The sequence below is a fragment of the Notolepis coatsorum genome, assembly GCF_963971535.1.
Source record: "Notolepis coatsorum genome assembly, chromosome: 12".
NCBI lineage: Eukaryota > Metazoa > Chordata > Actinopteri > Aulopiformes > Paralepididae > Notolepis > Notolepis coatsorum.
Genome location: NC_140176.1, coordinates 87533225 through 87545799, shown reverse-complemented (window position 1 = coordinate 87545799; position 12575 = coordinate 87533225). Strand labels below are relative to the sequence as shown.

General features: G+C 43.6%; 1 protein-coding gene across 2 annotated transcripts in view; it reads left to right on the top strand.

Moving 5' to 3' along the window:
* The window catches only part of ephx1 (epoxide hydrolase 1, microsomal (xenobiotic)), a 44406-nt gene that overhangs the window by 16259 nt on the left and 15572 nt on the right, over positions 1 to 12575 (top strand). For both annotated transcript variants that reach the window (XM_084326738.1, XM_084326739.1), the window contains exons 2-4: positions 616 to 801; positions 6898 to 7078; positions 9500 to 9718. In XM_084326738.1, the coding sequence (XP_084182864.1) occupies positions 616 to 801; positions 6898 to 7078; positions 9500 to 9718 (586 nt within the window). The remainder of the gene's footprint in view (positions 1 to 615; positions 802 to 6897; positions 7079 to 9499; positions 9719 to 12575) is intronic.

Here is a 12575-nt window from a genome sequence, read left to right as displayed (position 1 = left end):
GGGAGGGGCCACCAACTGCTTGCTCTTTTCAGATTGAGAAACATAAATAAAATGTTGCACTCAACAATACTGGCACCCAGTCCCTGACTGAAGAGTTGGCCAAAACACTTTCAATATGTAATATGGAAAGTTATATCAGAGGGACACTTATTTGTGGCTTGGGAGGTAGTTACTTTACTTTATTTGGATGGGACAATGCAAAATTATAATGAACACAGTAAACAGTGGCTCAGGAGGTAGAGCAGTCGTCTGGTAATCCGGAGGTTCCTGGTTCGATTCCCGCTCCTCCCGGGCAGCGTGTCGAAGTGTCCTTGAGCAAGACTTAACCCCCAACTGCTCCTGATGAGCAGGTTGGCACCTTGCATGGTTGCCTCTGCCGTCGGTGTTTGAATGTGTGAGTGAGTAAAATGTGAGGAACAAATTGTAAAGCGCTTTGGATAAAAGCGCTATATAAATGCACCATTTACCATTTAGTATGGAACGCCTAGTGTTTACTGTATATGGATGTGCCCTTTTTAAATGGCAAATGGACACAATTTATATAGCGCTTTTTACCCAAAGCGCTTTACAACTTATGCCTCACACTCACCCCATTCACCTCCTCCCTCCTTCCAGATGTTTACAGCTGTGCTGGTTGCCGTGGTGATGGGAGGTCTGATCTTTTTCCTGGTTCAGCGGAACAGGAAGCAGGTGCTGAAGGCAGAGGATGGCTGGTGGGGGGAGGGAGCGCCCCCTGAGGACGGAGGAGAGGACTTCACCCTCCACCCCTTCAGAGTCACCACCAGTGACGAAGAGCTAGAGGTGAGGTGTGTTTATAGACAAATATATATATAAAATAATAGTAAATATATTTATAAAAAAAATAAAGTATGTATATATCAGAAACACCAGTGATAAGATAAGATATTTCTTTATTGATCCCCTTCGGGAAATTCAGGCATCATAGCAGCATGTGGGAGGGTGGAGGGGAGGTATAGGTAGTAGAAGACATACAGGTACAGGTCACAGAATTAAAGTACAGTGGAGAAGTAAAAATAGAATAAAAAGGCAGTGTAAACAATATACAATATAATTCACTCTGGACATGCACATATGGGCAACAAGGTCCGCAAAGATCGTGAAATATCGTGAAAATGGTCAAGAAAAGCTGGCGCTAGCCAGTGCAGATGGGGAAAGCTTGTGGCCGTCAAAGAGTTAATCTAAATGATTAATTTACAAGAAAAATCAACAGCAATTGATTCTATTTGCAATTGAATATTTCAAATTGTTTAACTCGTTGAGAGTCACGCCCTTTCCCCATCTGCACTGTCTAGCGCCAGCTTTTCTTGACCATTTTCACGATATTTCACGATCTTTGCGGAGCTATTGTATATTCTATTATTATAGCTATGGAGACAATAATATGGCTTTTATAGTATTTGACAGACACTATTTCTAGTCCAACATGTAATAAATAGTTTGTTTCTACTATTTAAGAATTTAAGAATGGGTACAAGTCACAGGCTCTTAGTCCATTCGGTAAAAGCGATCACGCCGCAATTTTTCTTTTGCCTAAGTACAAACAGTGTCTCAAGCGAACGCCGGTGGTCTCGCGAGAGGTTAAGCGTTGGACCGTGACGTCAGTAGAGTCACTCCAAGCAGTGCTGGGAAGCACAGAATGGAGTGTACTCCGTGATAACACAGCCAATATTAACGAATACACCGAAACGGTGATTGACTATGTCTGTACTCAGGTAGAAGTAATAATCCCCACCACCAAAATTAATATCTACCCAAATCAAAAGCCCTGGGTAGACAAATCCGTCCGTGAGGCTCTGAAAGTGCGCACATCAGCATACAACACCGGGCTGGTGACAGGCAACATGGAAGAACACAAGATGGCAAGATACAACGTCAGGAGAGCAGTAATAGAGGCAAAACGGCGTTACAGGGATAAAGTTGAACTTCAGTTTGAACAGGCTGACTCTAGAGGCATGTGGCAGGGCCTCAGAACAATGACAGACTACAAAGGAACCCCCCTCAAACTGAACAGTGACATCTCCTTAGCAAATGATCTCAACTCCTTCTATGCGAGGTTTGAGGCTGTGAATAACAACACCAGCCTACAAACCACGGCAATGGGGGGGGGGGGGGTCTGCTGATGGAGACTCAGTGTTCAGGGTAACAGAGCATGAGGTGAGACGGATCTTTAAAAAAGTGGATATCAGGAAGGCAGCAGGACCGGACGGCATCCCCGGCCGCGTCCTAAAAGTCTGTGCCGACCAACTGGCCCCGGTTTTCACTGACATCTTCAACCTGTCCTTGGAACAGGCCGTCATCCCCACCTGTCTGAAGAAGTCCACCATCATCCCTGTACCCAAAAAATCTACGCCCGCTTGCCTCAACGACTACCGCCCTGTAGCCCTCACCTCCATAGCCATGAAGTGCTTTGAGAAGCTAGTGAAGGGCTACATCTGTTCCTCCCTCCCCATCAACCTGGACCCTCTGCAATTTGCATATCGCCCCAACAGGTCCACGGAGGACGCCATAGCCCATGTGCTGCACACAGCAGCATCACATCTGGACAAGAGGAAGGGGAACTATGTGAGAATGCTGTTCATCGACTACAGCTCAGCATTCAATACCATAGTCCCCTCCAAACTCATAGCCAAGCTCAGGGACCTGGGCTTGAACTATGACCTGTGCCAGTGGGTCCTGGACTTCCTGACGGGCAGACCCCAGGTGGTAAGAGCCGGCAACTGCACCTCCTCATCCATCACGCTCAACATAGGGGCCCCCCAGGGCTGTGTTCTGAGCCCCCTCCTCTACTCCCTGTACACACATGACTGCGTAGCACAGCGGAACAACAACACCATCATCAAATTTGCTGATGACACAGTAGTGGTGGGCCTGATCTCTGCCAACGACGAAAGGGCCTACCTGGAAGAGGTAGAGAACCTGTCACAGTGGTGTCAGGAGAACTGCCTCTCCCTGAACGTCAGCAAAACAAAAGAGATGATTGTGGACTTCAGGAGGTCGGGGGTCAAGGACTACAGCCCCCTCAGCATCGACGGGGCACCAGTTGAGAGAGTGAACAGTTTCAAGTACCTCGGAGCCCACATATCCGAGGACTTGTCATGGACCACACACATTGACAGTGTTGTGAAGAAGGCACGACAACGCCTCTACTTCCTCAGGCGCCTAAGGAAGTTCCAAGTCAGCCAGAAGATCCTTAGGAACTTCTACTCATGTACAATAGAGAGCATCCTGACCGGCAACATCACCTCCTGGTTTGGGAATAGCACTGCACAAGACCGTAGCAGACTACAAAGAGTGACACGTTCAGCCGAACGCACAATTAGAGGGGGGCTTCCCACCCTCCAGAACATTTACAACAAGCGGTGCAAGGGGAAGGCTAAGAGAATTATTAAGGACTCGAGCCACCCGAACAACTGCCTCTTTGAACTGCTGCCGTCAGGCAAGCGATACCGGAGTCTTATGGCGAGCACAGAAAGACTCAGAAGGAGCTTCTATCCCCAGGCCATCAGGCTGCTAAACGAACAATAATCGCTAAACGAACAATAATCACTATGCAACAACCATCAAATGCACACAGCACACACACCCACACGCACACACACTCACTCAAACAAACAACACACTGCAGCACCCACTCTCCACACTTAGATCACACAAACACACTTACACTTTATATTTATTGATAAAGGATTTGCACTACAACTCGTACACCTACTGTGAATTGTACCTAAACTGCACCTCGTCCATTTATGCCTTGCACTATATAGTATTGTATATTAGTACACTGCACAGTATTGTATATTGTATGGTAACTACGTCTACGAACATTGTACATATGTCTAAACTGAACACTGTGACCTCTTTTTTTTTCTTCTAATTTTTACTATGTTTTTATTTCATACTTATCTTGTCATGCACAGTCTCTGGAGCGCAACAGTAAGAAGCATTTTGTACAAAAGTATTCTGTACTTCTGTATGACAACTATTAAAGAAACTTGAAACTTGAAACTTGAAACTAGGGCTGACCTTTGAGATTCGATTTTAATTCGAAGCTTAGAGATAAAAAAAAAAAAAAAACATATTTTTCTTTCTTTTCTTTTTTTTTAATTTTTTTTATGTTGTGGGACTTGTACAGCACTTTGTTCAACTTTGTCAGTGCTGTAAAGTTTAAACCCTTTTAAATCTTAGACAAACAAAACACTTTGCTTTCATGAAATATTGTAAGCCGTCATTTGAGGCTTTATAAAAGCAGCACAATGAACACAAAGCTGTCAGTGCCGAGTCCGACCTCATCTTAAATAACAAACAGCATTGCTTGTTGTAGTTAACAAAGAGAGGCAGAGTTGATTTTGCACAAAATTATTATTATTATTATTTTTTTAATCTTTTTTATTTTTTTTTATATAATCGAATTTTATTTTCATATTCGAATCCCATGCCCATCGAACGAAGCTTCGAAGCTTTGAAGTATTTAAGACAGCCCTAGTTTCTACACACTGTAGTTTGTAGGTTATTACACGCTAAACATCGCCCATTTCCAAAAGAAGTCTTTTTCTATAAGACACGTTATATGCAATAAGCCCAAATCGTTCTGGTTGATCCCCTGAAACCCCAAATCAAAGGTATATATACCATGTACATATGTGCCATCACGAAATCATCAAGGGGGGGGGTAGTAGACTCTTACCCCGAAAATGCGATCGTTAGAAGAAGCTTGGTTTAGGTCCGGTAATATAAGACACTGTGACAGAAACATGTTTCAGGTTCGGTAAAATAGACATAGGGGGTCCTTACCTTAGCCAGAAGGTACTCCAAAAAGAATAATTCCAATGATCCCATCGGCGATTGCGATTACTCGTTTATATGTAATTACTCGTGTTTACGGAAAACTATAGGTTTTGAGGCGAGCAGATCTCCTAGCGATTGCTCTGCAAGAGCTCCTCCCCCTCAGAGCGAGTCTTGACAGTCCAATTCAGACATTGTCTCTACTGATCCCTTTCTGTCAGAGTTCAAAAGGTAGGCGATACTGCCACCTGGTGAGATTCGATCGGCATTGCAATTCCAACGTAGGCAAACGAGCCAGGGACACCTAGAGTGATCTGGATGAACGTTTAGAACGGGGATCAAAGGAAATTATTACGTTTTGGGCGCTCAAGCGTTTGCGGTGAAACACGTAATATTACGCGTTTGGTCGTCAAAGAGTTAACGAGTATCCTCATCCTTTTTAGATTTAGATTTAAAAAACTACCAGCCAGAGAGATTTTTTACCGGCCAAAAATTATAAATAGCTTTTTTGTATATTTCCATGAATTATTGTATTGTATGTATTGTGTGTTATCTCTCCACTCCATGCTATGGTAGTGCTTGTGCCAGCACAGGATATACGATACGATACATTTATTTTTATATATATAGGCTATACTAGGGCTGTCCCCGACGCGTCTATGCCAAATACAACGCAGTTCGGTTTCCGGATTCCTCTGATTGGCCACTAAGCCCACGTGACCGCGAGGCGACGCGAGGCGGTGGTTTCAGCAGCAGCGGCCTTCTTCTTCCGAGGCGGCTCGTTCTTATTAATCCCTAATGTCATGTATGTTGTGTATGTCATAAATGTCGATATGAATTGAAAATGGGGGACCCTGATGTAAACAAGACGAAAGTCTTTCTCTGGTCTGCATCCCCTTAACAATTGTGTGTATTGCGCCGTACTATATTGTACCCATTCTGCAATCTGTTAAATAAAGTTTTCATTCATTCATTCATTCATTCATTTCTCCCCCACTACTCCCAAAAGTAACACTAAATAGATAAAGTACAACAACGCCAGACTCAAGAAACTGTTCCCTTTGGCGCAATACACACAATTGTTAATTCCCCATTTTCAATTCATATCGACATTTGCCGTTAGTTGACTATTAGTAGACAAAAAAATATATATATATAATTTTTTTTTTTATCATTCCATTTGGGCTGTGGGGGGTGCTTAATGTCTTAAGGAGTCGACTGAAGGCTTCTTGTCCTCTGCAAAAGCATGCAATTGGTCCACTGATGGATACATCTTGATATTTGTCTAGTCTAGTGTGTTCATTAGATGGGTGAAATCCTCTTTCAGCGCCTCTGTGCCTGTTTTCTTAGGCAGTTAGCCTCTGGTATGCGTGCCATTAGCGTTAGCCACGCTTCTAGGCCTCTTTTCTTTTGGAAAGAATGATAATTTTTTTTAAAAAAGAATTATAAATGTTTTTAATTTCTTTTTGTATTTGACTAAGAGATTGGCAGTCGACTACGGCTCCTTTCGACCGATTAGTCAACTAATAGGGGTCAGCCCTACTATATACATATCAATATCTTCCTTTTGAATAAAATAGGCTCAGGAATCAGGATTGTTAAAGCTAATTAGCCTAATCCGTGTAAAAAAGAGTAGCCTATAGTAAATGTATGCACACACAAGAGGGAGAATAGCTTATAGCAGACTTAATGGTTTTACAATATTTTTGCTAATGAAGTGAAATATTTATTATCACGAATAGTGGTTTAAGAGAAGTTATTTCTATTTTGAACGTGATTCACTGCGCATTAGATTACACTTTGAACGTCTGCCATTTCCACCGCAAAAGGCACATACAATTAACAATACGGTGCGTCGATCATGAATAATTATGCAAATCGACGAAATTTTATGGTCGACGAATCGTGACAGCCCTAGTTTAAATAGGGCCTGGGTTTAAGCTATATTTCGCTTGTACCTACTGTATATTTAGCTTGTACCTAGCTTGTACCTCACAACTGTTTATTTTTGTTCCCCACATGTTAATATTACCAGAATGTTTCAAATGAAATAAAACCCCAGGGGTGAGACTTACGTTTACCCTCTCACGCCAGGACCTGTACTGGAGGATAGATCAGACACGCCCCGTCCCTTCCCTGGAGGACAGCCAGTTCCACTATGGCTTCAACTCCCTCTATCTGCAGAAGGTGGTGTCCTACTGGAGACATGACTTTGACTGGAGCAGACAGGTGGACAAGCTCAACCAGTATCCCCACTTCAAGACCAATATTGAAGGTGAAGACCCATTGAAGGCAGGCACTCTCTAGAAATAGATCCTATGTTGACTGCCAAGCTCAGGGGTTCCATTACCTGTGTAGCTCAAAAGGTAGAGCAAGGCATTAACACTGCCAGGGTTAGGGGTTCCATTCACTGTGTAGCTCAATGATGCTCTCATTGATACTATGTTTGTTTCTGAAGTGTGTGTGTGTGTGACTGTGTGTGTGTGTGTGTGTGTGTGTGTGTGTGTGTGTGTGTGTGTGTGTGTGTGTGTGTGTGTGTGTGTGTGTGTGTGTGTGTGTGTGTGTGTGTGTGTGTGTGTGTGTGTGTGTGTGTGTGTGTGTGTGTGTGTGTGTGTGAGATATAGAGAGAGAGGGGGGTGAGAGAGATGAGGAAGGGGCAAGAGAGAAAGAGAGCTGGGAGAGTGTGTGTGTGTGTGTGTGTGTGTGTGAGTAGAGAGAGGGGGGGGTGTGATTAATCAGCCCTTGTGTGGGTGAATGTAACAAGTTCCTAACGTTTTCTTTCCCCTATTATTTCATGCACACTTTATTCATTGTTTTAAATTATTATTTTCTTTTAAGTTATTTTGTGCATCACTCTGTTTTGAATTTGATGCAAATTTGCAATGCATGAGGGTCATCCTTTTGTGTTAAATGGCTGCATAAAGCAAGCATTTGTTGACTCGCATGTTGATAAGAGTATTAAAACTTGGAACTTGAAAAAGATCCGTTTAAGGTAGGGAAAAAAAATGCGATTAATTTGCGATTAATCGCAAGTTAACTATGGACAATCATGCGATTAATAGAGTAAAATATTTTAATCGATTGACAGCACTAGTAAAAACACATTGGTAATTGTTGCGGCATTACAGTGTATGCATTCTTTTTCATTTATTTTTTTCACAGTAACAACAACACCAACACAGACACAGGACAAAAAAAATAAAAAACAGTGCAGTGGAGGATTAATAATTTAAATACATATATTTATATAAAGTGTAAAGTGCAGAGTTCCAGTAAAGACCAGTGGCAGTGCAGTGTCATTGTGCCAGTGTCACTTGGGGGCGGAAGGGGGCGGGGGGGGGGGGGACCTGAGGCATTGATCAGCCTGGCGGCTGAGGGGAAGAAACTCAGTCTGTGACGAGCTTTCACAGCCTTTGGGATCCTCAGCCTTCTCCCAGAGGGGAGCAGGGTGAAGAGGCTGTGTCCGGGGGTGGGAGGGGTCGGCCATGATCTTCCTTGCCCTCTTCAGCGCCCTGGAGTCGTGCAGGGACCTGAGGGAGGGCAGGGGACAGCCGATCACCCTCTCCGTGGAGCGAATCACCCGCTGCAGCTTGGCGAGATCTTTTGCCGCTGCAGCAGGGAACCAGGAGATGATGGAGTGGGTGAGGATGGACTCAATGATGGCCGTGTAAAATTGGGCCATCATGGTCCTCGACAGTTTGTATTTATTCAACTGCCGGAGGAAGAACATCCTCCCCTGGGCCTTTTTGAGCAGGCCCGTGATGTTGAGCTCCCATTTCAAGCCAGGGTTAGGGGTTCCATTCCCTGTTTAGCTCGATAGACGACTGCACTTCCACATTACATTGAGCTCATGGGAGAGAGAGCGGGGGGAGAAAATGAATGAATGTGGATGAGAGCCTTGACATTAAGTGGTTGTAGCTACGGCTGTGGGGGGGCTGGAGACATGATCCAATAGACTTTTATACGCCTGAGTCTCCTGAACACGGAGCGACCAATCGCAAGTCGATCAACACTTTCTCGGCCGAGCTATAGTCACTTTCTCGCGCCTACTCCCGAACTACGCATGCACAGAGTTCGCCTATAGCTGTTGGCCATAAACCGCTCTCCTGGAGTTTTAAGATTGGCTAGTGGTCCGTATTCGCTTTCATTTATTTGTGCTAAGCTAGGCTAGCGTGCAGCCGGATAGCTTTCTACTGAACGCACAGAAAGGAAATTGGTATCTTATCTCCTTGTCTGACTCTGGAGAAGATGGTAAGCGCATTTGGCATAATGTTGGCCTGTTCCTTTAATCCTCATCTGTTCCACTGGCCTGCTATAATCTATTTCTTTACTATCCAGGGTTCGCACAAGGTCCTTGAAGTGCTTAAAGTGCTTGATATTTGACAAAAAAAAGTTAATGAAATTCCTTGAAAACAGCCAATCTTCTAACAAGGTGCTTAAAAAGTCCTTGACATTCAAATCAACCATTCGTATTGAAAGTTTTGTTCATCCATGATAAAATTGTTCTGAATCAAGAAATGTAATATTTTTTATTTAAAGTGTAACTAATAGTTGGAAATTGTTTTTTTTAAGCCATAAATATTGGATCCGATTTCTTTCTATAAAAAAAAACAGCATTTAAAAGTGAATTGTGTCCTTTTTAAATGAAAAACAGTGCTTAGGAAAAGTACTTGAAAATGTCCTTGAATCCATCCAGGCATCGATGTGCACTATGTGCATGTGAAGCCAAAGAAGCTCCCGGAGGGGACCAGCGCTGTCCCCCTGATCATGGTCCACGGCTGGCCCGGCTCCTTCTACGAGTTCTACGGGATGATCCCCCTGCTGACGGACCCCTCCGGCCCGGACGACCTGGCGTTCGAGGTGGTCTGTCCCTCCATACCGGGCTACGGCTTCTCCGAAGCGCCACACAAGAAAGGTCGGTCAAACACTCACCTACTGTACCACTCACTTTACTCACTTTAACACACTTTATATTGATCTATTATTAAAAAGATTTGCACTACATCCATACCTCATTTTGTCCTACCCTAAGTTTTGTACCAAATCTCATTTCTGCATTGTACCTCACTCACTGTTACTTTTTTTACTCTGTGTTGTATATTGTATATATGTATCTTACTTACTTTTACTTGCTTCTTAACATATCCACCGCCGGAAACGCTTTAAAGCGTTATTGCCCGCCATGCTTTGACCGTACAGCGTTATTGAGATCAATATTTCATTTTTTCATAATTGCATTCATAATTCATATATACACCCGCGACGCTGCAGCTGGACCCTAAAGGTGAAGGCAACGACGGCTCAATACCGCCGCCTGGTGGATGGTCGGGCGAGTTACACTAGAACAACAGGAAGTGGGGGCTGTGCGTCGATTAAATTCATCCGGCCATCAGATATTGTTGCAAGGCTCCCGGTTTATTTATAAACTTAATAATCGACATGATTTCAGCGTTTATTGCGACATACAAACCGGAAATGGACCTAGGCGATCGACGTCCTATACTTGGGATCTTTCACCGCCAGTCTCTTTGACGCACGGTAAGAGGACACTAACGTTATTTTCAGCCCAATTGTACATTTCTTTATTTACAAACCATCTGATCAATAAATCAACCCAACCTACATAAAGCATTTACTGATGATCGGGGAATTATAAACGACCCCCCCCCCCCCTTTCCTCCGTGCATGATGAGGCATAACTATACGGATCATATACATTTGAATTTTTTAATATAGCGCGTCTAGGGAAGAAACGGCAATCGATAATCTATATATGCGTTTAGGCCTATAACTCACGTTCTAGGAATTACTGCAGAAAACGATAAAAACATACTTATATTCTAGACGGTATTTTTGTATGAATGAAAAAGTATAACGTTCCCACATCCGGAACGATAGATAATCGATGTTGAATGGGCCATAGTAATGTCAATATAGCAATACAATTTAAAAAGTTATAGCCCTGCAAAGAAGGTACACATCTCCATAGGCTTATAGTGCTGGCAGACTGGGTATATTGATGAGTACAATGGCTGGCAGTCAATGTGTTAATGATTTTTTTTTTTTTTTTACTTACTTTCTTTTTTTACTGTATGTAGCACACTCAGGGGTTCTTTCAGAAATAAGCATTTCATATAAAGTATTCTGTATTTTGTTGTGACATAGAATAAACAAACTTGAAACTCGGCAGTCGGGACTCGGGAGGGGTTCTTCTCCGACCCTCGTAGACATTAGCCTCCGCGAGCCGGACCGCGCTCACAGCAAGGCCTACTTCCGAGCTTTAGAGGGATTTGCGGTATCACTTACTCGACTTAACATAATAAATTATTTATTCGAGATGTAACCTCCACCACTAACAAGTCGTTGTCTTCAGGATGACTGAAATGTTTAATTTGGTTCCAAGGCTGAAAAAGTCTATGGAAGTTTCACTGCACACATGGCAGATAAGAAAAGGTTAAGCAACGTAAAGAAATGTCATTTCTGGTCGTGTCTGCTTGTTTGGGCAATTCCTCTGTATTTCTTGCATCACTGTTGGGGTTTTCTCTTGTTCACCACCTCGGGCTGAACAAGAGAAGAGATCTTTTGTTATGGTTTGACACCGACCCCAAACGCAACGACACAAGAGAGTTGGATTCAGAGTTGCCAAATACAAGGGCTTGTTTATTTGGTGACTAGAATAAGTGAAACAGGGAAAGCAGGTCAACAAGAAACAGGTACAATGAACAAGGGGCAAAGTTCTGCTGCTCTGCAGCTTCTCCCGGAAGGGTAGTCTTGGGAAGCAGGAGCAGACCTCTGTACCGCTCTGCAGATTCTCACGGCGGACCTCTCAGATGTTGTGCAAGACCGAGAGAGGGAGAGAGGGAACGGGTCAGTGACAGAGCAGACTTGAAACGAGCTGGAGGACAGGGTGTTATATTCTTCGTGTTAAACAACACAGTGAAGAGCAATATTCCAAAACAGCCCAAGTGAATATCTTCATGTAAACACACAGTGAGCAAAAATCCAAACACCGTCCAATTGTGAAATACTATCTTCGTGTAAATACACAGTGAGCAAAAATCCAACACAGTCCAAATGTGAAAACAATATCTTCGTGTAAATACACAGTGAGCAAAAATCCTAACACAGTCCAAATGTGAAATAATATCTTCGTGTCAATACACAGTGGGAGGTGGAAGATCCCCGAGATATTATTCCAAAAAAGGAAAGAGCAAAAACGATAATGGCTGGGTGAGTGACTGTCTGACAAAAAGGTGGTAGACTTCAGTGTAAAGGTTTACACACGAAAATCGGAAATAGGTCAAGACAGTCAATCTAGAAAAAACTCACCCAGACGAGCTGCGTAAAGGAACAGGAACAAGTGGAGGCGAGCGCGCGCCACGGAGCAGGTATCCAAGCGAAGGCTTCTAGGAATTCCTGGAGAATAGCACAGTGAAACAGAAGCAACGGGGAAAAACATCCAGCGACAAATCAAGACGAACCAACAACTTAGGGTGGGGAAAAGGGGTATAAATAATGAGGGATCGATTGATTGAAAGGCAGTGACAGCTGGGGAATGTGATTGAAAAGCGTGGGGAAGTGAGGGAACCAATCAGCGACGTCTCAGAAGACGTCAGCGGGGAGAAACGTGTGAACGAGGGAATTGAAATACTTGACAGAAAAATGAATGAAAACAAAGCGAGGGTGGTTAAAGGAATAGAACGAGTGAGAAGGCAAGGACAGAAACCTCACAGTACCCCCCCCTCAACGGGAGCCGCCCGGCGACCAGGCCG